The 23300-nt window shown below is 53.2% G+C and overlaps 11 protein-coding genes across 11 annotated transcripts; 8 read left to right on the top strand and 3 right to left on the bottom strand.

Annotated features, from left to right (window-relative positions):
- Positions 1–328: 328 nt before the first annotated feature.
- CPAR01_06543 (F-box domain-containing protein) lies at positions 329–1642 on the top strand (the record flags this gene model as incomplete). Its single annotated transcript, XM_060490815.1, has 1 exon — positions 329–1642. One exon carries the CDS (start codon positions 329–331, stop codon positions 1640–1642), a length of 1314 nt encoding a protein of 437 aa, XP_060349689.1.
- Positions 1643–3169: 1527 nt separating this feature from the next.
- Positions 3170–3880, top strand: CPAR01_06542 (PRELI-like family protein; the record flags this gene model as incomplete). Its single annotated transcript, XM_060490814.1, has 1 exon — positions 3170–3880. The coding sequence occupies one exon, from the start codon at positions 3170–3172 to the stop codon at positions 3878–3880; it is 711 nt and encodes a 236-aa protein (XP_060349688.1).
- Positions 3881–4517: 637 nt separating this feature from the next.
- On the bottom strand, positions 4518–7333 carry CPAR01_06541 (RF-1 domain-containing protein; the record flags this gene model as incomplete). Its single annotated transcript, XM_060490813.1, has 2 exons — positions 4518–5713; positions 6313–7333. 2 exons carry the CDS (start codon positions 7331–7333, stop codon positions 4518–4520), a joined length of 2217 nt encoding a protein of 738 aa, XP_060349687.1.
- A 1969-nt stretch (positions 7334–9302) lies between these two features.
- On the top strand, positions 9303–9797 carry CPAR01_06540 (uncharacterized protein; the record flags this gene model as incomplete). The annotated part of the gene is made up of 1 exon (XM_060490812.1): positions 9303–9797. The coding sequence occupies one exon, from the start codon at positions 9303–9305 to the stop codon at positions 9795–9797; it is 495 nt and encodes a 164-aa protein (XP_060349686.1).
- A 1080-nt stretch (positions 9798–10877) lies between these two features.
- CPAR01_06539 (glutathione S-transferase domain-containing protein) lies at positions 10878–11570 on the top strand (the record flags this gene model as incomplete). Its single annotated transcript, XM_060490811.1, has 1 exon — positions 10878–11570. One exon carries the CDS (start codon positions 10878–10880, stop codon positions 11568–11570), a length of 693 nt encoding a protein of 230 aa, XP_060349685.1.
- A 535-nt stretch (positions 11571–12105) lies between these two features.
- CPAR01_06538 (uncharacterized protein) lies at positions 12106–12633 on the bottom strand (the record flags this gene model as incomplete). Its single annotated transcript, XM_060490810.1, has 2 exons — positions 12106–12223; positions 12293–12633. The coding sequence occupies 2 exons, from the start codon at positions 12631–12633 to the stop codon at positions 12106–12108; spliced, it is 459 nt and encodes a 152-aa protein (XP_060349684.1).
- Positions 12634–15351: 2718 nt separating this feature from the next.
- On the top strand, positions 15352–15684 carry CPAR01_06537 (uncharacterized protein; the record flags this gene model as incomplete). Its single annotated transcript, XM_060490809.1, has 1 exon — positions 15352–15684. The coding sequence occupies one exon, from the start codon at positions 15352–15354 to the stop codon at positions 15682–15684; it is 333 nt and encodes a 110-aa protein (XP_060349683.1).
- Positions 15685–16677: 993 nt separating this feature from the next.
- Positions 16678–17311, top strand: CPAR01_06536 (uncharacterized protein; the record flags this gene model as incomplete). The annotated part of the gene is made up of 2 exons (XM_060490808.1): positions 16678–17146; positions 17214–17311. 2 exons carry the CDS (start codon positions 16678–16680, stop codon positions 17309–17311), a joined length of 567 nt encoding a protein of 188 aa, XP_060349682.1.
- A 383-nt stretch (positions 17312–17694) lies between these two features.
- CPAR01_06535 (RNA polymerase Rpb7-like domain-containing protein) lies at positions 17695–19173 on the bottom strand (the record flags this gene model as incomplete). Its single annotated transcript, XM_060490807.1, has 1 exon — positions 17695–19173. The coding sequence occupies one exon, from the start codon at positions 19171–19173 to the stop codon at positions 17695–17697; it is 1479 nt and encodes a 492-aa protein (XP_060349681.1).
- Positions 19174–19962: 789 nt separating this feature from the next.
- Positions 19963–20970, top strand: CPAR01_06534 (NmrA-like family protein; the record flags this gene model as incomplete). The annotated part of the gene is made up of 1 exon (XM_060490806.1): positions 19963–20970. One exon carries the CDS (start codon positions 19963–19965, stop codon positions 20968–20970), a length of 1008 nt encoding a protein of 335 aa, XP_060349680.1.
- Positions 20971–21637: 667 nt separating this feature from the next.
- Positions 21638–23248, top strand: CPAR01_06533 (uncharacterized protein; the record flags this gene model as incomplete). Its single annotated transcript, XM_060490805.1, has 2 exons — positions 21638–21742; positions 21827–23248. 2 exons carry the CDS (start codon positions 21638–21640, stop codon positions 23246–23248), a joined length of 1527 nt encoding a protein of 508 aa, XP_060349679.1.
- Between the last annotated feature and the right edge of the window lie 52 nt (positions 23249–23300).

Raw genomic sequence — 23300 nt, 5'->3', positions numbered from 1 at the left:
GGAGCTGCATCTCATTGAATGGCAAAATTTCCATGATAGCATCCATCATTAATCCTCTTCTGCTCCAGTCTCTTCAGCCATAGTGTTGGATTGAATCCGGGACTGAGATCCTTCCATCAGCAAACTATCAGCCTATCTCATCCGGGGCGGCTTCATCGCTTCGTCTGAACTTGAAACTTGCCTCGGCCGGGACTATTCCGTGAAACATCGCCCTCTAGGCCATATTGTGTATTTCGTTCGACGACATAATCACTTCGCATCAATTCATCGAGACGACTTCCGCATCTGCGATAAAACTCCGACAGCCTCTGCTATAATACAAGCAACGATGGCCACCTCCGTCAATGATCTCCCAAACGAGATCCTAAGCCAGATATTCTCCCACCTGGACCGACCTGCGCCATCAGACTCGAAACTCCATGATCAACCAAGCTCTTCCATGCTGCAGAACCTCTTCTTTGACCGCGATCTCAAGACTACTTCTCTCGTTTGCAAGCGATGGCGAGGTGCCGTGCTCCCTCTGCTGTTCCGCCATGTGGTCTGGACATTCGATCGATTTGAGTTACCGCTCATGGAAGAGACGGGAAACCCTGCGTCCGCGATCGAGTTTTTGTCATTCCTCCGGGCGAACAATTTGACCAACTATGTCGAAACACTTTCAATGTTTGTCGAAGATGCCATGGGCGGCGTATCGGACGGCACCAGCAGTGCCACTCTTATGGAGACAGGCTTTGCGAACAAGGCCTCGTACAGCGAAGACTACAACTGGCTCTGGACGACAATCTTTGAACATATTGATCCCACCCGGCTTACAATGATTGCGTCGCCACGGGTGTTGGCCCAGATGCTATCGCGTATGCTCTTCCTTGGGGATGCGTGGAACTTTTCCATGCCTCGGCATGTTCTTTCGCTATCACGCAAAGACAAAAGGACAAAAGAGACGCAACTCGAGGCACCGGTGACAGCATCATCAACAAGTCAGGCATCTAGTTCTGAACTCACACATCAGAAGCGTGTTCCATGTGGCTTATTCACCACCCGCCCATGGCAGGCTCTCTTACTGAACGAAGGATCCTCGACGCGAGTCTACAAGACATACGAATTCTACCTCAAACGCCCACCTTCCATCCTCGGCGCTCTCCTGGGCGCAGAAGAGTTCCCCAATGACGAATCCATGATCCCCTCCTCGATCCGCGACCTCTCCTACGTCGGCATCTTCCCCCTATCGAGCCACTTCAACACCCTTGTCCAAAACGTCCCGCGCCTCCACCGCCTCTTCGTCCAGCTCGTCCCCCGAAACGACATCCTCTCCGACCACGAAGAAATGCGCAACGTCGACCTCGCCGATCTCTGGATGGAGCGCAACACGGCCTACTCGATGCTGTTCCGCGAGCTCTTCAACCCGAGCCCGGACAGCCCCTGGCTTGAGCTGAGCGTCTTTGAGAGCGGCGACGCGGCGGACAAGGAGGCGTGGGATATGGCGGTGCAGTTTGTGCAGTTTAGCGGCGTGCAGGGGTGGCGGGTTGCGGGCGAGGGCGTCTTTGCGAGGGAAGGGGACGAGGACGACGTCGGTGCGATCCTCGGCATGTCTCAGTCAGTGGCGCCAGCGGGATCGTCAAGATCACAAACATTGTCTGGGTGATGTTTACTAATGCGGCAGGTGCGAGAAAAGACTCCCGGGTAGACTCAAACGGATGGCGTTCAACGGAGTTGCTTCGTTGCCAGTGTCTAGCGTTACGCTTTACATGAGAGACGCAAACGCGCCGTAGAGGGGTGTTTGTGGGGCATATGTAGGAAGATCAGGACATTCCTTGGGCCAGCCGTATCAAGCAGTTTATGACAATTCTGCCACGACCTAAGGCTATGGCAGGCTAGACACACGAGGCATGATGATGGGAAGTTCACATGCTAGGATGTGGGAAGATATCGTAGGGACATGAACCATGGAGCAATCACCAACTGCAAATTCGAAATTACCACCGACATTTCAAAAGTCCCAGGCTTACATTGACCCATCGAAAGACCATGCTCCCAGTGTTGTCCTCTTTTGTGTCTTCTAGAGAGGATGTACAATGCAAGACCCTCAATCACCTTCTCAGTAAATATCACGCCGACCCCTGGCTATGTAGTTTAGATCCGATCTAAGGCCTCGTATCACCACCCAACAACGCCGAAGCAAATGTTTGATGTCTCGGTCTATCGCAATAAAATCAATAGCCAATGAGACTCATCCTTGAGTATCAAGCAAAGCGGTGCGGTCGGTGGAGAACATTAGACCATCTCCATCATCAAACGTTTCTCCACAAGCTACCATACGGCATACACGTGGGGAGTTTCAGACGTAAAGTCAAAATCCGAGCAGCGAGCTTCCATCTTTGAACTGAGGTTGAGTTCCGAGGTGGGGCCAAGGTGAGGCTTAAACCAACGACTGACAGCTCGCACCTTGGTAAGCAGGTAAGGAAAGGTAAGCTCTCGGTGAGATCGGTGAGATCATGTGATTTTGCCACTCGGACGGCCCAAGCTCGTCTGACGAAAAGCGGGCGCACAGGCATCTCTCAGCCAATCATTAGCCGCAATACCTGCAGACAAAGCCAATTGGCGCCTCTTCTCAGTGGCTGGAAGGACCTGGTGTGGACGGTGCGGCATAGTCGGGGAAGGAGGCACTGGACCCAGACCAAAAAGAAAGTCGCACCGGACGGGAAGCTTCTTCCCCAAAATCATCGACCTATCGAACGATATACGCACGAGCACTACATCATTACCTTACATCCGCCCTCTCCTCCCCCTCCCCTCCTCATCTCCTCCTCTTCGTCCTCCTCGTCACCATCTAACCCCCTCTTTAGCTGCGGCCACCTCCCTTTCTTCATTTCTCGCATTCCTTCGCCTTTCATACCATTTACGACTGCGGCGAAGACTGGGCGCAGATCAAATCCCGACCCTGACAAAAACCGACGACTTGGTGGCCGAGCTTCCGGACGAAGCTTCAAATTCTTCTTTTCCTTATCCCTCGAACAACAATCAATACGTGCATTGGATTGCCATCTCGAGGCTCTCAATGTCAACGCCTCTTGCATTCCGACGAACGTGAGCGCCTCCCACAACAAATACTCGACTCACGACGATTGAATTTCTTCAAGAACACATCGACCCGAATACGCTTCTCGTCAACATGGTCCTCTCTCACACTACGAACCACACCTACTCCCACCCCTTCCCGACCGTGACACTCGCCTACTTCCTCCGCTACTCTTCGCCCAAACTCAACCCGTTCTCCACCCATGTCCTCAGCACCGACACCATCGATAGTCGCCTCGACCCGGTGACGGGCCGGCTGCACACCACCCGCATCCACCTCAAGAAGTCTCGCATGCCTGCGCCCGTCTTCAAGCTTCTCCCTACATCCATCACCGGCGGCGGCTCCAGCGAGAAAGTGAGCTATGTTCTCGAGAACTCAGTCATTGACATGCGCGAGGGTTGGATGCGTACCGAGAGCAAGAATCTCAGCTTCATGAATGTGCTCTCCGTTGTGGAGAAGCAGGACTTCCGCCTTCCCACCGATGCAGCTGACGCGAACACCGACGTCACAACCACATATGTCTACAAGTCGCGTCTCGGCGAAAGGCTTCGCGGCGGCAAGAAGGACCAGATGCAATCTGCCGTCGAGCAGCCGGAGCAAAAGGAGGGTCGCTGGATGCCGGGCTGGATGAGCGGACTCGGCGCGCGCGGCGTTCAACGCAGTATTGAGAGCATCGCTTCGAGCAAGACACAGGATCAGATGGGCAAGAGCCGTGAGGGCATGCGCGTCGTCCTGGAGAGACTTAGGAAGAATGGCGTCGTGGGCGTGCTGGAGATGATGAGACGGGAACGCCAGTTGGCCTGATGGCCGTGCCCGGCTCGACGAATGCGCATCTCGGAACGTGACCTGGGCTGGAGGGGGGAGAACACCCATGTATACCATTCACCAAGGGTCATTGACGACATTGCCCGGTCCGCGGGTCACGTTCGGAGGTGGCTGTACCCCTATCACACCACTTGTTGTACATTATTCTATGACCATAGCGCGGCGTCTTTATGGCTTTTTTTATGGCGGTTTTTTATGGCGGTCGGGAGGACACGGCAAATATGGAATGGACTGCGACGGATACGGAAAATTCTTGGACTCCTGTCATGCCGTCCCTGTATGACATCCCCTCTCTTGGATTTGGCACTTACGTAGTCAAAAATAACATGTAAAAACTTTGGAATATTTATAAGCTGGGCCAACCCGATCTGTGCAAGTTTTTCTCAGCTGCAGAGTTGTATGTTGGTTCACGGTCCTACATAATGCCATGGATAGCTTGTTTTTTGTGACCATTTGTCTGCGTATTCTGTTTTGTATTCACTTTGATGGGTATCACCGTTTATTCAGGCTCAGCAAGTCAATCATCTGACCAAAATCGACCTTGCCTTGATCATGTCTTCTTTACTCTACAAGTTTACAGTATAGTACACTCCTATACAAAGAGTCGTGTCCGCGTTCACTTTTGCGCCTTCTTCGCTTCAGCGTTGGCAGCCTCCTCGTCAGCCATCATGGCCTCGATATCCCCAGACACAAGCCAATCCCTTACCTCGTCCACAATCTTATCCAGCGACTCGCCCCCCGCAATCACATCGGGCAGATTATGCACATCGATCCCCGCCCGGTGGTCCGTCACGCGGTCCTGGTTATAGTTGTACGTCCGGATCTTGTCCCCGCGCGTAATCTTGTGCTTGGACAGCACAGAGTTCCTCAATTGGGCGGCGGCCTCCTCGCGCGCCTCACGCCGCTGCAGAGCCACCCGCGACCGGATCAGCTTCCACGCGTCGTCCCGGTTCCGCGACTGCGACCGCGAGTCCTGCATGCTGACGACGGTGCCCGTGGGGATATGCGTCATGCGGATCGCGGACTCGGTCTTGTTGACGTGTTGCCCGCCCGCGCCGCGCGCCCGCATCGTCTCGATCTTGACCTCGGACGGGTCGATGAAGAAGTCGCTCTCCGGGTTGTTGATGTCTTCCATGTCGCCGCCGTTGTCGCCCTGAAACGAAGGGAGGACCCAGACCGCCACGGCGCTCGTGTGCACGCGGCCCTTGCTTTCCGTCGCCGGGATCCGCTGGACGCGGTGCATGCCCGCCTCCCCGCGGAAGAGGTCGTACGCGCCCGGGTCCTGGACCTCGATGACGGCTTCCTGGAGGGGGCTCTCACCCGCCGCAGAGGAGGAGTCGCCCGCCGCGTCAGCCATGTCGTACTTGATAACGTTTGCACGCAAGCCCTTTCTTGCACAGTAGCCCTTGTACATCTTGAACAGCGTGTCGGCGAAGAAGCGGCCCTCAAGACCGCCGGGACCGGGGCGGAGCTCTAGGAGGCAGGGCATGTGCGCGTAGGGATCCTTGGGCGTGAGCGAGGCGGAGAGCTTGCGCGAGAGGGAGCTGAGCTGGCCGTTTGTGGCTTCGAGTTCCTCGGCGGCCATTTCGCGGAGCTCTTTATCCTTGGAGAAGAGAAGGCCGTCGAGCTCGGCGATGGAGGATTGTGCCTTTTCCCATTCTCGGAGGGCGGTTACAACGCTCGAGAGCTCGCCTACGCGGCGGGCCGTTTTGGAGTCGTAGTCTGCTTCGAGGGCCGCGGCGAGGGCGTCGTGTTCTTTTGCGATGTTGCGGGCTCGTTGGAGGAGGGCTGGTGGGAGGGTTGCTGTTGCGTCTGGGGTTTGACGACGTATTAGCTAGGGGATCGTAGAGGTTCAGAGTCGACGTGGATTGAGAGCTTACCGGAGCTAGCATGGCGGATGAATTGGGTCGCTCTGGGCTTCAGAAGCCCTCCCAGGCAGCGACGGCACACCCATGGTGCTGCGAGCATACTCGGACAGCGAGGCGGACTGGCGAGAGAGGAATTAAGAGGAATTGGGTTACTTTTTTGAGGTGGTCCAAAAAAAGTTTGGATGTCCCAGAGCTTCGGTACAAAGTTCCGCGCCAGTGACATCAATTCACTTGCAGTCCAAAAAAAAGTGCATTATGTAATACTCTGCATTTCATCTCATCAAACAACTCAACATGAATGTTTCTTCGCACCCAAGTTTTTGTCGGCTTTTCCCCTGTTATTCATCTTGGTTCTTATTGAATCCCATCTCTACTGAGATTTATCTTAGCTTTTATCATAGACTTCAGTCTCACCTCACACAGTTCACCGCCAGATAACCACTGCATACGCTCGTTTCTTAATATCATTAACTCGTATTATTCATACCGTCCTTTGACGTTTAGCACTTTGGCTTGTATCGTCCAAAGATGCAAGCCACTCACGCACACGGCCCTTGTCCTCTCCGCCCGAGGGCATAACATATTGATTCAAAGGTTTCTGGACCGTACGGGAGCCTGTCAAGACCCCTTCTCTCTCCAGGTATGCTCGCTTGGCCGCCAGCGGATAGACTAGGTACATCTCGGCCATGCCTGGCTCCATCAAACTTCGGCAAGCGATCTCCAGCCCATCAGGCACAAGTCCATCCTCAAAATTGAACCATACGTCGGCTACAGCCTTCTTCATGATGAAGTCTCGAGGAGGGAGCAAGAGCCCTTGGCTTTTCAGGTATGCCCGTTTCTTCGGCAGCGAGAATCTCATGTACACTTCGTCCATTCTCGTCTCGCTAAATTCCGTTGCAATGGTCTTCAGTCCAAAGGGTACCAGTTCGGGCCCAAAATTGACCCTCACGTCGGTCATGGCCAGCTGAATAGGGTCGCGCATTTCCTTTTCTATGCTCTTCATTATGCCCGTGCACTGATCGAGGATGCGGGTGACCCGGTCACATGTTACCTCCATCAACTCTTGCCGCTGCTTCGACTTGGTCCGCCGCGGTGTAAGTTGGGCCGGATGGGTTGCGACGGCGTCCAGTACCGGGCCCACGAAGGCTATCGTCTTCGGCTTCTTTGTCGCGTGTTCACCGTTGGCGGCAGCAGAAGCAGCTGTCATGGCCTGTGTTCTCTTCACACCAGCGATGGACTTCTGCAATTCGGCTTGGCTGCGGTGGAACTTTTGGACGCCTCGCTCAATCGCCATGCGTCGAGATGCGGCGGGGGATGGTAGTGCTGGCCAGTCGCTCAGAAGTGGTACGCGACGTTTGCCGTCCTTGTCGTATTTGGTGTCGCTGTCTTCTTCTTGCGCATCGTCGGAGGACGAATCCTCCTCAGTGAAGTACTCGTCGGACGATGCATCCATCATCTGCCCCTCGAGTATGCCAGTCACCTTGATTGCCGCCGCGGCAGCTGCGCCTGCAATCGCCGTATAAATGGCTGGTGTTTCTTCGCCTGAGTCTGTATCTGGATACATTGCTGTGATATCTTAGCAATCTATTCGCTTTATTCAAAGTAGGCAGATCGTGGCTAGTTTAAGTGCGAACTTAGCTTCCCCTGACAGAACTCTGCGTGAGTGAGGGCGAGTCGCGTGGACCTCGCAAAACGTTCACCGCGTTATGGAGTTGCCCAATCATGAATACTGAATCGTATTATGTAAACGTCATCCAATCTATTGATCTGCTCGATGGTTCCCGTTCCGCAAGATTGAGTTTACAGAGTTCACATATATCCTTGCGACCGTACCACTATTTCAACGGCTTTTGATGGAGGCTGAATGAGTTTCAACTCGGCATTCCCCGAGTTCGTCGGGTTTCTTCAACACCAACAGTTCATGCTCATGACTCTGTGTTCATCACGCGCCATTAATGCTTTTCTCTCCCTCTTCCCAAAAGGGCTCTCGTATATCCGTATGTCCAAGCCATGCTTATCCCTTCACTTTGCCTTGCCAACGTCCATGATCGAGGTTTCCCCAGAACTTCTAGTCCCAGGTATGCAACCTCACGAAAGACCATAAAGCCCCTGCTTCGTGCCCAAGTCATTTCGGCACGAGCGGCATTATAGCGAAGGATCAAGCCCATGCAGCTTCAGTGCGGACTCAGGTTCATGACCGGATGGTATTACATATCCGTGCTAAGAATTTGTATGCCCACGCAACTCGGCTGAGCCACATCCTATCTCCGAGTCAAGCAAGCTTAGGACATAGTCGTAACCCACCGACAACCTTCCGGATATCCGCCTCGTATGGCTTGAAAGGTCTTTTCGTTTACCAAAACATTTTGTTTACTAAATCCAGTTTCGTTTCTGATTCCCGAACTCCGTCGTCGTTTGGACAAGCTAAGCTGTAAATACTCTGCCTGTCCTATCAATGTATTCCTAAGCCTCAGCATCAACTACCCTAATTCCCGAAGACCTTTCTCTACTCGTTTCCCGAACGTGGCTGGCGGAACGTCAAGCTAGCTTGAATGGCGGGCCTTTGCTTACTTAGACACCGGTCACGGCATGCATGATCCGACCTTTGTGGGGATGTTTGTTTCCTCAAATCATAGTTGTCGACTCATTAGCCGACTGATGTCGTCTAAAGTCTCACTTCTGTCTTGAACACCTGACTCCGCTTAAGACATATCACATCCCAGTTTAGTATGAGCGTAAGCCTCCTCCATCGGGGCCAAGGGTGTTACAGTTTTGAGGACGATGAGACCAACATCTCCTCCTTGAAATTGTGACTATCATCCGGAATCATGGTTACAATGGTAGGTTTGTCTTTGTTTCTGGAAAGAATCTCAAGACAACATTATTATTTCTGGAGCTTGTGTTACTCATCAAACCCGACTATTTGAACTATCATTGAATAAGCAGGGTCCCCGCAACATGGTCGATAATGAGTTCAGGAGATTGACCACATTGAGAGAATATTTGATTAACCAGTCTTCAATTCAGGGGTGTCGCATGGTCAGGAACTTCGCGCTCGCCTTTGCGGAGGTTTTTTGAAGCCCGGATCGGCTCGAAGTCGGGCATTTTAAGCGGCTGAATCCTTCCCACAGACTAAGTTATAGCGTTGAGAATTAAACAGGTCTGCGAACCACTCATGTTCTTGAATAGCATCAGCACTCCCGTATATGCGGAACTCCCTGTGAGGATTATTTGGGCCAAGCTCTTCTCAGTAAGCGTCAGGCAGAAGCGACGCTAAAAGTGGCTTGACCAGAGTCAGGTGGATATTCTGCTGCTCGTATTCAATTCAGGGCTGAAAGTTCACCCTCCTATGACGCAGCCCTAGCGAGTGAAGATCATCCCTTCAACTGGGGATTTAAGAACTCAGCTAAGTCGCCCCCAAGTAAGTCCCAGAAGCAGTCTATAAGCCTCATTCAGCCCTACAATTCCGCATTCGTTCCTCACAAGCTTCAACGGTTTCTAGTTCCGAAGCTGTACTTTCGCTAAACATCACAATGAAGTGCTCTACCATCATCGCCGCCTCCTCCTTGGCCCTCGTGTCAGCAGGAAACTGCAGCCTCCCCCAAATCAACCTGGGTCACTTCTCCTTCCCTCATACCAATATGTTCGTCGCCTGGTCGCCCTACACACCGACCACGATCCAGGAGCTCGATGACGTTTGCGTCAAGGCGGGCGCCATCAAGGGTACTGCTACGTGGACCGCCGTCCGCACCGCGAGCACTTACACGTCGGGACCCATCTGCGGAAACCCCTTCAACATCACGAGCGATGAGACGGGCGTCACGTATCGCAACCTCGAATTAGCTTGCAGCGACGACAACAGCGAAGGACTGGCGACGCAGGTCACTGCTATTGTGGACGCGACGTCCCAGACTACTGTTCAGACATGCACGCCTGTGCTGGTGGATGGTCAGCCGTTCCGCTTGGGCGATGGTTGCTCCAACTATCGCGGCAGCTCTCTGTCTTTCGACTTTGCTTGTTCTTCATAAAGCTGAGGACAGTGGCTTTTGGGTCAGCTGCTGAGTTTCAGGTATAACTATGCGCATTATTGTCACAATCATGAAAAATTAGAAAAGTTGGGCTCAGCCTGTTAGACACAAGTCCCAGCTTGGCATGAGGTTTCCACTTTCTCGTACCAACATAGACCTCGAGCCATAAAAGCCAATCAAGCCTATATCAGAGTCAAATTACTAAAGTTTTAATTTTCTGATAATTTGTCTGCATGTGGTCCGCAAGGTAATAGACATAAGATGCCAACTTGGAGCTCAACTCATTGTCAATGAATATCACTCAAGCACAATACCTTAGGTATTCGAGATACGCCAGCCAACAATTGCCACTACTCTCGAGTTCCTATTAGGCAGCTAATAAGCATCTAATTCATTTCTCATGCGGCACAGCAAGGTGCCTAAATCACTTGCCTGAGCCAATTTCTGGGCATGCTCGATATACACTTGGTGACTGAGAACTGTCACTAATCATCGTTGGACAACCATGTGGAGTCCTTAACAGGTCTGCCCTGTTACGTTAGTTCAGTGCCAAGTGGCAGAGCTTATACGCCTTAGGGCGGCTCTCCGCGTTTAGTTAATCAAGCTAAAGCTTATTGGCACTGAAACCCTCCAAATCGCAACGCCCTTCCACTGACATCCGTCCCACACATTGACTTGGCCTCCACATTTTGCCGGTCTTAACCTGCCTCTTCGGCGTGACCAGTCGTGATACCAGCTCAATTCGTCATAACTTGGCGGAGCTTGCAGCTTGACTAAGAAAGTATTGGATCAACCGAGTTTAAAGCTGTGGGCGATAGGACTAGTGTTCATCATCTGTCCCTGCTTGGCGACCCCCACCGTCACGAGCTTCGATCGAAAGGCGTGACAAGATATCTAGAAACCAGCACTGTTGCATGAGTCAAATCAAGTCGATAATCTCAACTTATATAGACCACATCTAGGGGTTCAACCATACTTATCCGCCCCCGGCTGGTGACCACCCTTCATCAAACGATTACTGTTTACTCCGGCTTTCCGCAAGATCCTCCCAAGCCCCCCACCCCCGCCTAGACACTCACAATGGGTTACGTCCTCTACGTCGCCAACAAGCGCTACTCCAGCTGGTCCATGAGACCCTGGGTCCTCCTCAAAGCCCTCAACGTCCCCTTCGAAGAGCGCCTTCAGACTTTCGTCGCCGGTCTTCGCCAACCCGCGTTCCTGAGCTTCTCTCCCTCAGGCAAAGTCCCCACCCTCCAGGACGGCGACACCACCGTCTGGGACTCCCTCGCCATTGTGGAATACATCGCCGAAGACCACCCGGCCGCCTGGCCACAAGACAAAGTCGCCCGCGCCTTCGCCCGTAGCGCCGCCGCGGAGATGCACACCGGCTTCGAGGCCATCCGCGACCAGTGCTCCATGAACGTGGCGCTGCGCATCGACCTCGGCGGGCCGCCCGACGCGGCGTTGCAGCGCGACCTTGACCGGCTCGAGGAACTCTGGGTCGAGGGTTTGACGCGCTTTGGCGGGCCGTACCTCGCGGGTGCGGAATTCAGCGCCGCGGACGCCTTCTTTGCGCCTGTTGCGACGAGGATTCAGACTTTTGGGTTGAAGGTTTCGGAGCCTGCGATGAAGTATGTGGAGACGCTGTTGGAGCATCCTGCTGTTAATCAGTGGGTTGTGGAGGGTATTGCGGAGATGGCGAGGGAGCCGTACCATGAGAAGGACGTGCTGAGAGGCCGGAAGGTCTTGAAGGACTTGACTCAGACTCAATGATTTACATACTGGAATTGGCGATGATGGTTAGGGTTTCTTGTTACATGGCGCAAGGTGGCTATTCGGGTACATGATGCTAGGCCTGTCTCGACTGCTCTAAGCTCTCTCGGGATGTCGATGGGAGATCCATCCAACGAAGACTTGCTTGCAAATAGAGATTTCACTTGAAGTTGCTTCTTCTTTGAACTGACTGTGAACGAGTTTGAGGCGGCGAGAGACTCCATGTCACCTGCTAACTTGACTCTCTAAGTGTACAAGTCTAACCCCTTCGCGGACCAGGCGTACCTGTTCCTTCGAGCATCACGGACGTTTGGAGCTTTGAAACTATTATGCAGTTGAGAGACTCCTGAATTGATTGCACACTACCTGATATGTTTCAAGACTGGCCTACAACCCGGCGTCTTGAGATTGTGCAGCTAGACTGTAAGTCTGTGAAGATATATATATACAAAGAAGTTGTAGGTCTTTGGGTCTCTCGGCAGCCATTTGATCTTCGTACACCTAGGTACATCGATTTCTTTAATAACATCAAGTCTTAGTTGGGGTTGCAATAGAAGCAGCCCATGTTGTTGTCAATTCCGCTGGCCAGGTTGCCGCCGGGGTATCTGAAGATTTGGTGAGAGCCCTTGGTGGCGTCACAACCGCTGCCAGCTCTATGAGGTCGTCAGTTGCTCACACTCAAGACACATCAAATACGGAAGACTAAGAAAGGGTTCCCGTACTGGTAGAAATCGCACCAACCACCGTTGTCAGGGCCTACAGAGCTAATACGGGAGACCCAGTAGGAGTCAGGGTAGATGCCGACGCTGATGGGGTAGCAGCCGTAGTAGCAGGAACCACTGAAGTTCTGCCCGTCACACATGTAGACGCCCTCACAGATGCGCTTGGTGAGACTGCGGGCGGCGTTGGAGCCGTCAGACTTGAGCTTGGCGACCTCGGTCTTCAGCTCCTCGTACGGAAGGGGACCGGCGAGGACGTAGGAGTTGGCATCCTCGGGTACGGGGCTGGGGGCGGCGGCCACGAGGGTGGCCGAGACGAGAGCGAGGAGAGAGGAGACGCGCATGTTGGCGGTTGTGATGGCTTTTTTGAGAATGGTAGAGAGGTAGGACTTGTTGAGATGGTTTGTCTTGTGTGAGGAGTGGTGAGAAGGGTTGAGGTTCACGGGAAGGCACCAGGCTTTATATACCCGGAATTAGAGATGACTTCCTGAGGAGAGCCACCCGAGATACTATTAGCAAGCCAAAGGACGGTGTTCAGTTGCCCAATGCATGGGTTCCTCGGCTCATCTCCAGCTATCATTCATGACAAAGACCATGCTTCAGCTCGGGGTGGATATCACAACAGGAGACTAGGTGGGCTTACAAGGCGTCGACCATCAACTCAGCTCCGAAGCATCCACGAAGGATTTTGCGAAGCCACCATGTTTGATGGAGATTATTTTAACGGACGGCGGTGGTTCTCAAAGAACCTAGTCTAGCTTGAGGGTATCGCAACATCGCGCGTGCCCTGTTGTGCTTCTATTCGGAAAAGTCGGAAGAGCTCTTACATGATTGGAGCTGGCATCAACTCAGAGACGATAGAAGAGACTAGACTTCACAGGGTTCCGCCGCATCCATCGCCTCATAGGGATGAAGCTCACCAGGATGCCTTTGGAAGATGCCTAGACTTCATGGGCTCTTCCTGATGAAGAGTCTCGGAGCATAAGCTTATAGGCTCTAGATTGGAGCGGGGGCGTTATTGATAGGCTCGAACACCGAATCTCAAGGGTAGGACCGGGAGACAGCTGACGGTGAATGGCCCATGATTCACACGTACGAAAAGTTGAAGACTCTCGTATGGAACGGACAGAAATAGATCCATGATGTAGTAAGGTTGGAATTGACGTAAATATGGCATGGAAGCATTGTAGGCTAGGAGTAGAAGAGAAGGTCCAGATGAAGGGCAGATGAACTAGAGACTAGGCAGCGAGAATTCGTTCAGCCTAAGCAGCGGTTCTACCGTTACATTCAACGAACCTAGCTAAAACTACGTAGCGTAAGGGGTGTCAGCGGGGGCTTGTGCCGTTGACGGCAGCCCTTCGGCGTTGAGAAGTCTGCACTTGCAGTCGTTATTCTGATATCCATTGGTACAACATGGTGGGCGAGCGAATAGTGTCACTACCCACCGCAGGTGGCAGAGGCTGGTTAGCGGGAGCTGCCTGTCCGCAGTAACCATGTCGAAACATGCCACGGAGATCATGTCCGTCGATTGCAGTCTTCACGCTAGTGAAAATTCAAACCCCACACTTTAAAGGCTTAACTTAGGATACCAGGGTCATTCAAGATACGGGTTGGGAGAACGAACAGCTTGAAGTTGTTGTTCTGAGCAACAAGATGGCACGGAAGGATGGCTCTTTGCAAGTCGGCAACGGTTGGCATGGCTTAGCCCAAGACGACGCAGAGCTCTCATGATTCAAAGTCCTTCATCAAGCACAATACACTCGCCAAACGTTGATATCGTAAGATGAAGAAGTTGGAGATACGAGCGCTGTATGAGGCATGGTGTTTGTGCAGGTGAGACCCTCGGCTTCGCGTAGCCTGAAGGATTCGAATCCCGACGTTCGCAGCTGCGGTAAGCGACGTGAACTTATCAAGGGGGACCCTGAGCCAAGAGGAGATTACCATTGCGGCGGGTCTAGCTTGGCCAGCTTGGCTGTGCAACGGCCATTGACGAAGGTGATAGGTATAAGGCACTGGCAGTCTGTCCGGGAATCGATTCTCGAACCTATCGAAAAGATCGAGGTGTTAAGAGCTGAAGAATGAGATAATTCGCGGGAGAAAGGCCAGCCAATCTCAATGAATTGCGAGGTATCCTATACGGACGAGGCATTGTTTAGGAAAACTGCCATCTCGTCATATGTGCGTGAGCGTGCACTTGCATTTGTTGTGAGGAGCGTCAAATGCCTGCGACTTTTCAACTTCGGGATCTGGAATGGCACTTTTTTCGCGCGCAGCGGCACAGCCTGCATGATCGCGGGCTTTCATAGCTTCAACAACGGTTAACCTGGCGATATTTTCAACAACCAACAATCGCACCAGCCCTGATGGTCTAGCGGTATGATTCTCCCTTAGGGTCTTCATGACACGATTGGGAGAGGTCCCAGGTTCGAATCCTGGTTAGGGCCCAATTCTTTTGTTTTTGCCGATAAAAACCATCGGATAGGTTAGATAGACTCACAACTGTTCGCTGGCGTATCTTTGGCACGGATATGACCATTTTGTTGACTGGGTGGTGACCGGATGGACCAGCCTGCTGACCTCATCTTGTGTTAGTGGTGTTGGGGTTTTTTTGGGCTGTGCTTGTAAGGAATGGGAGCATAGCAAGGAGGATCAAAGATATCAGCCCTACCTGCTGGGCGATCGAATGTGAAAATGTGATTGAACGAAAGTAAGATTAAGATAGGGAAGACATGTTAATGGCTCAATATTGCCTCCAGTTCAAGCTCCAAGTTCAAAAATGAGAGTCCAGACTTAGAGTTACTTAGGCTCTGATGGCCAGAGGTGTAAAGGATATGCTTCGGAGGCCTACTGGAGGCCTACTGGAGGCCTATCATCAACTGCCAGAGATTGAACTCTAAGTGAACGTTCGAAGATAATTCTCGCTTGCTTGCTAGAGAGAGATACAATAAATCATGAATTGCCTCTTCAATATGTTCCAAACATATCAAGAAGAAGCAACCGAGATAGTCGTAAATCGTTCTTGATAACCCAAACCTACACGCAGTCCGACGATCATTCTTGCAATGGCAACAATCAAGATAGGACTAGGAAGAGATACAATTTCAGCTCCCAAATTCAGCGACATGTTTCGCCTTGCGGAGAAAGGAGACAGGCACCTCGAGCACCGCCACGTAGATCTCATGACGGCCGAATCCCGGACCAAGAAGATCACCAACTACATCCGCCGCAGCGTCAAAGTCTTCGTGCGTCTGCGCGATACCGTCACCGAGCTCTTGAAAGAAGCCTTGGGCCTAGCGATCAAAGCGGGCAGGATAATGCTCGAATTCGACAAGGAGCACCCGTACCTCGTCGCTCTAGTTGTCGGCGGAGTGGTGCTGGCCGTTGTCTCCCCTTAGGTGATGCGAGCCCTCGGTTTTGGACAACTTGGACCTGTCGCTGGTGAGGTTTTCAGCAGATGACTCCTCCGTCTTCTCTACCTTACGGTAAACTCTGACGCAGTGCCCGCTCAAGGTTCTTCCGCGGCAGGGTGGCAGGCGCCAATAGGCTCGGCCGTTGCGACGGGCTCTCTGTTCTCTATCTTGCAGTGGCTTGAAATGACTTGGATTTGAATCATGGGAAGGCTCTTTGGCTACAATTTGAGGCTTTCATGACCCGCCTAGTCGCACTCGAGGGCCATAGCAAGCATGAGATAATACGAGTTGAAGAAATCTATATTTTCTCTTTCTTCAACTCTAGAAGTGCTGCCCACTTGATTCATGAGAAGCTTGACCTCTATCAGGTGTCTCCAGTGCGCTAGTTGGTTAATCGTGTTGCTTTCTATCCCTATCATCCTCTCCTATGTATTTATCAAATACATTTGTGATCGAATCGTAGGGGTTCGCATATGCCGCCTCGTATATTAGTGGGAGCAAAGCATCGCGAATCGGGTTCAACCTCCCCACTTAGCTCCGGCTACATCATCAGTTGAAGGATAATTGAATTGGTGCAACAGAGAGATGGAAAGAAGCTGCTCTCTAGATTACGGGTAGGTTTCCGATCCAAGATTGTTTGGAGCACGAGCTGTTGGTTCATGTGTTTTTGAGCCCAACAATTGCGCAGGTGAGTTGCATTGAACCAACGGGCGGCATATGAACGAATGAGCAGGGCGGACTCCATGTGGGAGGCCAACCATGAGGAGGCGCGGTGAGCTCGAGTTGAGCCCTTGTCTCATCCCGTTCATTCGTTAGTGAAATTGCAATAACAGCGGCAAGGCTGTCTCTCTCGATCATCTCGCGACCTTTAAGGGAGGAGAATCGTATCTTTCTTTCTCTCACACACAGCGATCTTTTTGGCTCTGTATCCGCAAACTTCGCATTCTTGAAACGATTGCATTCACAAAAGACACCAAGATGGAGCACGACAAGAAGGACAACTGCAACCTCCTCGCCCACTGCCTCCCGCAGTTCCATGCGGACCCGAAGCCAATCACGCCCGAAAAGCAGACGAGCATCATCAAAGACCAACCCATTCGGTCTGCCCAGGACGCCGCTTCCGAGTTCATCGATATCCTCCGCACCGCCGAAAAGGGAGGCAAAGACCTCGAGCGCCGTCTCAGAAACATCGTCACGGTCAACTCCTGGACCGAAGAGCTCGCCAAGTACATCCTCTCCGGCGTCGAAGGCCTCGTCCGCCACCGCGACACCATCGGCCAAGTCGTGCGGGAGACTGTGGACAAGTCGACCGAAGCTGCTGACAGCGTGTTCGAGTTTGCCAAGGAGCATCCCGTCTTTGTTACCATCATCGCCATTGGCGTGTTGGTTATCGTTGCCCCTTGGGTTATTGAGGCCCTTGGCTTTGGCGAACTTGGACCTATTGCCGGTAAGTCTTGTAATCTCATGCCACCGTTTCGTTTTCATCGATCAAATTCTTAAGAATATCAATCTAGATACCTTTGCCTCCTGGTGGCAGGCGCGATATGCCGGATACGTTCCCAAGGGGTCTCTCTTCTCCTTCCTCCAGGGGCTGGGAATGACTTGGAAATGACTCCTGGGGTTTGGGAAGGGATTTCGATTATGGGCCAAGCTTTAACGCTTGAAGCCAGGCATATTAATGACTCTGGAAAGGACAAGGTATGGCGACATGTCTCTGGGGCGTGTAGTTCTGGGCCAAGTTTTCTGCAAGTCTGTTAGGCCAACGGCTAGCATCCCAATTGAATCCTATTGCCTCGCAGATCATTTTCACTGCACTACTTGTGCTCGTTCATAGCCAACCGTTTGTCAGAGCGAGTAGCTCGCGGTCCTGAAGTATATGCAAAGTATTGTATCATTGTCAAATTTTCCCTGACCCTCAAAACGCCCGAAAAGTCGACCCACGGGGAATCATAAGACACAGAGAGCAAAGCTTATCTATTACAAAGCCCCCCCTTCTTATGCCTCCTCCGTCGAAATGCCCGTAAACGCCTCCTTTTCGCCATCTGCGCCCGCCTCATTATCCGTCACGGGCTCCGTCGTCTTCCACACATCGTTCCTCAACGCCTTGTCCTCCTCATCCTCGACCTCGCCAAACTTGGTGACGCTGAACTCGGGCATGGCACGCCGTTCCTTGGAGAGGATGCCGCCGCTCTTACCGGCTCTGCGTCTGCGCTCCTGCTCTGCGTCGCGCTGGATCGCCGCCTTCTCGCCCGCGGCGTCGAGCATCGTGCCCTCCAGGCTGAGGTACCCGTGGTCGCCGCTGACGCCGACGTCAAACGCCTTGATGCGGAAGCGCACGCGGCCCTTGACCTTGTCTCCGGCGCCGTCGACCCAGAAGCCCGTGGTGTGGATCTGGCGCACGGCACCATGCTCGTCCTCGGCGGCGGCCTCGGTGTTCTCGACGTCAAAGGGGTCGGCCACGTAGGAGGCGGCCTCGGCTGAGCCGGCGTGCACCCAGCGCCATTCGGGGGGGAGGCGGCTGGACTCGATGCTGGCGTTGAACTTGCCCCAGCAGACGACGCCGACGTGGCCCTCGTTCTCAAGGTTGATGCTGCCTTCCATCCAGGCGCCGCGGCGAGGGACAAAGAGGTCGACGTCGACGGTCACGTAGCCGAAGCCGACGGCGTATTCGTCGACGGAGGTAAGGTCGCAGTGCTCCGAGTCGCTCTTGGCGGCGTAGCGGCGGCCGGGCTGCTCCGAGACGGCGACGTTGCGGAAGGCGAGGAGGACGCCCTTGAGGTCCGGGACGTAGCGGTTCACGAGGGGCTCGAGGTGCTGCGTCGCGGCGGCGGTGCAGGGTGTGTCCCAGCCTATGGGGTAGATGGGGAGGTATAGCGAGACGGTCTGGGTGTAGAAGGGGAACTGGGGTTTGGAGGGCGCGTCGGGGGGTTGGTGGACTCGGCCTGTTGATTTCGTCTTTGCGGGGGAGTCGACGTCCATGGCATCGGCATCTGCGTCGGCGACGGTTTCGGGGGACGCGGCTTGCTTGCTCTTCTTTTCCTTGTTTTCGCTCGCTGGCGGCTCTGCGGCATCTTCGACTGCTTGCGCTGACTCCTTCTGTTCTGACTTACGCTTCTTCTTTTTGTCCTTCTTCTCCTTGCGCTCGGCATCCGAACCGTCTTGTTCGGCGGACTCGCCTACTGACTTTCTGTGCTTGTCCTTCTTGGACTTCTTCTTTGCGGATGATGGCTCGCCATTGGTATTGCTCGTCGCGGCGGCGTCCATTGAGAGTTCCTGTGAAGCCTGAGGAGATTCTTCTTCTTCTTCGTCGTTGGCGTCGTTCTTGGCTACACCGAGGCTCTTTGTGCGCTTGTGCTTGCGCTCTTCGGCGGCATCGTCGCCCTCCTCGCGCAGACGCTTCTTCTCCTTCTTGTCCTTTTTGCTCCTCTTGTCGGACTTGTGCCCATTGGTCGCTGGTGAGTCGGTAGACGCCATATTTGCGGTTTGGGGGGTTGCTCGGCGGTTCGTGGTTGGGGTGTTGTCGTCGTCGAATCTCGCCCGGCGGGTCGCGAGGTAGCTGCGATCCCGACTGTCGAACCAAAAAAAAAAAGGTTGAACTTCAAAAAAATTTCTAGGGAAACTTCACCGATCGGTGGTGGGGTTGCCCGTCTCCCGCGTGTGGGTCCGTTGTCCTCTCAGAAAACACCGTGCCGACAGGGATACCTAACATGGTGGGGCCTTGAGGAGTACGTACCCGGTCCGGTCGGAGTCGGGAATCTCGCTGGGCTTCAATGGTGTGCCTCATCCGAACATTTCGCTTCCAGTTGAATCCGGGATCACCAGAGACAAAGTTTCATTCTACCGGAGTTCGGAGACACAAGATGGTTGCTTGTGGTGGAGAAGCCCGGTTCCAAAGACCGCTTACATTCGGCTTCTTCACAGCCTGTTGTCTCTTTGAGGGAGTGTGAATGGGCGAGATGAACGGCGTGGGGCTCGACGGTTCTCGCATCCGTTCCCCTCATTGCTTCCCCCAATGCCCCTCCATCTCATAAGCGCACCTTGAGATGGCGTCAGACTCGAGGGGTCGAAGCACAGCTTGCATGTGTCTAGTAGTTTCAGTGGGGTGAACCATTGAGCCGTTATCGCTCTGTGTTTTGTAATACACTTGAAGCTATAAGAACCAGACATCCGGCCACAGGCACTCACTTCCAGGACTTGGAGACCCTTTACAACAACCAGATATCTTCTACACTAATAAGTCGTATTCGTTCGTAACACGACATCATGGCTACCTTCAAAGCATCCAAAATCTTGGTGTTCGGCGCGACTGGCCAGATTGGTGTTTTCATCACAGCGGCATTGCTAGATGCCAGCCCCTCTTTTGACCAAATTACCATCTTCACATCGCCGACCACAGTGGAGAGGAAAGCAGACTTGCTCGATGGCTGGAAGAAGAAGGGACTGAAGATCATCGCCGGCGATGTCGACGACACGGAGCAAATCAAGGCGGCTTACAAGGATGCCGATACCGTTATATCTGCGCTGGGTAGAAATGTGATTGAGAAGCAAATCGATCTCATTAAATTGGCCGAGGAGACCGACTCTGTCAAATGGTTCTTCCCCTCCGAGTACGGAACGGATATCGAATACGGTCCCAAGAGCCCCAATGAGAAGCCTCACCAGGCCAAGCTCAAGGTGCGCAAGTACATCCGCGAGAGTGTTCAGAGACTCAAGTACACGTACCTGGTAACGGGCCCTTACGTCGACATGTTCTTGACTTTGCCGTCGATTGCGCAAGAGGCTGGCGGGTTTGACACAGCTGCCCGTAAGGCAGTCCTGATTGAAGACGGCGAAGGGAAGACTGGTCTTATCACCATGAAAGAGTACGTTTTCAATTCCACACGCTTACCCGTGTCCCCCAGTACTGACTTGAGTGTTCAAAGCGTTGGTACAACATTGGTGGCATCGCTTCGTCACCCCGAGGCATCCTTCAACCGAGCTCTCAAAGTTCAGTCCTTCGTGGCGACCGGCAAGGAAATTGTGGCCGAGTACGAGAAGCAGACTGGAGAAAAGTGGGAAATCGTCTATTCGTCGCTGGAGACCTTGAAGAAAGCTGAGGAGAAGGCTTGGGCTGAGGGCATCCCTTACGCCACCATCTTTACCTTGCGACGCATCTGGGCTGAGGGCGGCACTTTGTACGACAAGACTGACAATGAGAGGATCGGGCTTGGACCAAACGACGTTGAGAGCTTAGAGATCGCTGTCAAGAGATCACTGGGTAAGATTCAATGAGTTTCGAGCGTGGAACAGACTACAATTAATTTTAAACTCTTTTATCCAACAGTTTCTAAATCCAGATTGTGAAGGTCAAGAATAGATTGATTCCCGAGAGGCTTATGTTTACCAGGTTATGTATCATGCTGGACAAACTGAATGTTACTTCTTAAAGATACATTAGTAAAATCGATTCATTGGGAAAGAGATCGATCAAAAACCACCTCATGATTTCAACATTGGCATCGAATGCTTCATAAGATATGGACTCATCAGCCTGGAGGCATAGCTTTATGCGATGAATGATCAGGTACCTGAGAGTGCAGCGAAAAACGGCGCTAGGAAATGTACCTTAGTTACTGAACCGGATCCCGGCCCGCTCGCGGATCCTGGAACAGCGCGGCGTGCCAGGGACTGTGGCTGCTAGCGGCGCTGAAATGCGTAACAGCGACGTGTGGCAGCTGTGGCAGCTGTGGCATGTGGGCAGCTTCCCCATGACCACCGGCGACTTCCCCAGCTTTCCCAACTTCGCTTTGTCGTCCCGACTGCCCCCCTCTCGAACGAGGCAGGTTCCTTGTTCTCAACTGATTCAACTTGCCCCAAACACAAACCACCGTCTTCACACAATCCCGAGCTACTTTAGACGACACACACAACCTCGCACCATCCAGCGTCGTTTGCCAACATGGCTCCTTCGGGTCTTCGACAGTGCATGCACGATGTCAGCCTATACTTGCTTGTCTTAATTTCTGTCTCGACTTTGGGCCCCCTGCAGTTCGGCTTCCACCTTGTATGTCATTGCATCATTCCGCTCCAACGTCGTTTTGCTTAATCACGAAACGTGACTTGCTGACCCGCTGTGCCTCTCTTCCAGGCCGAGCTCAACGCCCCTCAAGATGTCCTTACCTGTCGAAAGAAGTCAATTGCGGCCAAGGGAGTGAAGCTTACATGGGTGCACTCGAAGGCGCCGGACCCCGAGCCCTGGCTCCCCGAGTGTATTCCCATGTCCGACGCCGTCTTCGCGACCGTCTCCTCCATCTTCACTGTCGGTGGCCTGCTCGGTGCTCTTTGTGCCGGCCCCTTGTCTTCGAAGCGCGGCCGACGTCCTGCTATGCGAGTCACGTCCATTTTATACATTATCGGTGCCATCATCGAAACCCTCGCTGGAGGTGCTGCTGCTCTTGCAATCGGCCGATTCTTCACGGGTATGGCGGCTGGCGCGTCTACCGTCATTGTTCCGCTGTACATCAGTGAAATCGCGCCGCCAAAGGAGCGTGGTCTGTTTGGTGCCATGACTCAGGTCTCCATCAACGTGGGCATTCTTGCCGTCCAAACTCTGGGCTTCTTCCTGAGCTACGGGAAGGCTTGGCGCTGGATCTTGGCTGCCGGCGTCTTCATTGCGTTGGCACAGGCTTCCGGCCTCATGTTGATTCCTGAGAGCCCGGCGTGGCTGGCTGCCAACGGCGACGTCCCGAAGGCTCGCCGTACTCTGCAGCGTATCCGTGGCAAGGACTTCGACATCAGAGAGGAAGTCGAGAGCTGGGATGGGGAAGTGAACGCTGAGCAAGAGGGTCTCTTGGCCCAGAGCGACGACGTGCCGCCAGTGTCTCCTGGCCTGCCCAAGCACACCTCGCCTGTCCATCTTGGATTCTTCGACGTGATCAAAGACCCGCTTCACCGACCTGCTATCGCCGCTATTATCGGCATCATGTTTGCCCAGCAGCTGTGTGGCATCAACTCTGTCATCATGTACTCGGTATCTCTCCTGAACGACTTGTTGCCCGTCAGCTCTGCCCTACTGACGATTTTGATTTCTGTCATCAATCTCATTACGACTGCGGCTTGCTCTCCGCTGCCGGACAAGCTCGGAAGAAAGACCTGCATCCTGATCTCCATCATTGGACAGGGAATCAGCTCGCTGGTTCTTGCTCTTTCTATCCAGTTTGGGGTCAAGATCCTGTCAGCCGTGTCAGTCGTGTCATTTGTAGCATTTTTCGCCGTTGGCCTTGGTCCGGTTCCTTTCATCCTCGCGTCCGAAATGGTTGGACAAGAGGCTGTTGGCGCCGTCCAGTCTTGGTCCCTGGGATCCAACTACGTCGCGACCTTCTTGGTTGCTCAGTTCTTTCCGATCGTCAATAATGCCTTCAACAATTGGCTCGGAGGAGCTGGCTGGGTGTACTTCCTCTTCGCCGGCTTCGCTGCACTTTTTGCCCTGTTTGTTTCGGTGAAGGTGCCCGAAACCCGGGGCAAGAAGGACGCAGACGAAGTCTGGGGACGCACTAGACGGCTCGACTAAGACAGTGTCTTGCTTCTTGTAGTGTTTCAATGGTTTGAATAGAGCGATAAAA

The sequence above is a fragment of the Colletotrichum paranaense genome (assembly GCF_030867605.1).
Source record: "Colletotrichum paranaense strain IMI 384185 chromosome Unknown Scaffold_5.1, whole genome shotgun sequence".
Classification (NCBI taxonomy): Eukaryota; Fungi; Ascomycota; class Sordariomycetes; order Glomerellales; family Glomerellaceae; genus Colletotrichum; species Colletotrichum paranaense.
Note: the sequence above shows the minus strand (reverse complement) of the source record. Positions and strands in the feature narration are given on the sequence as shown.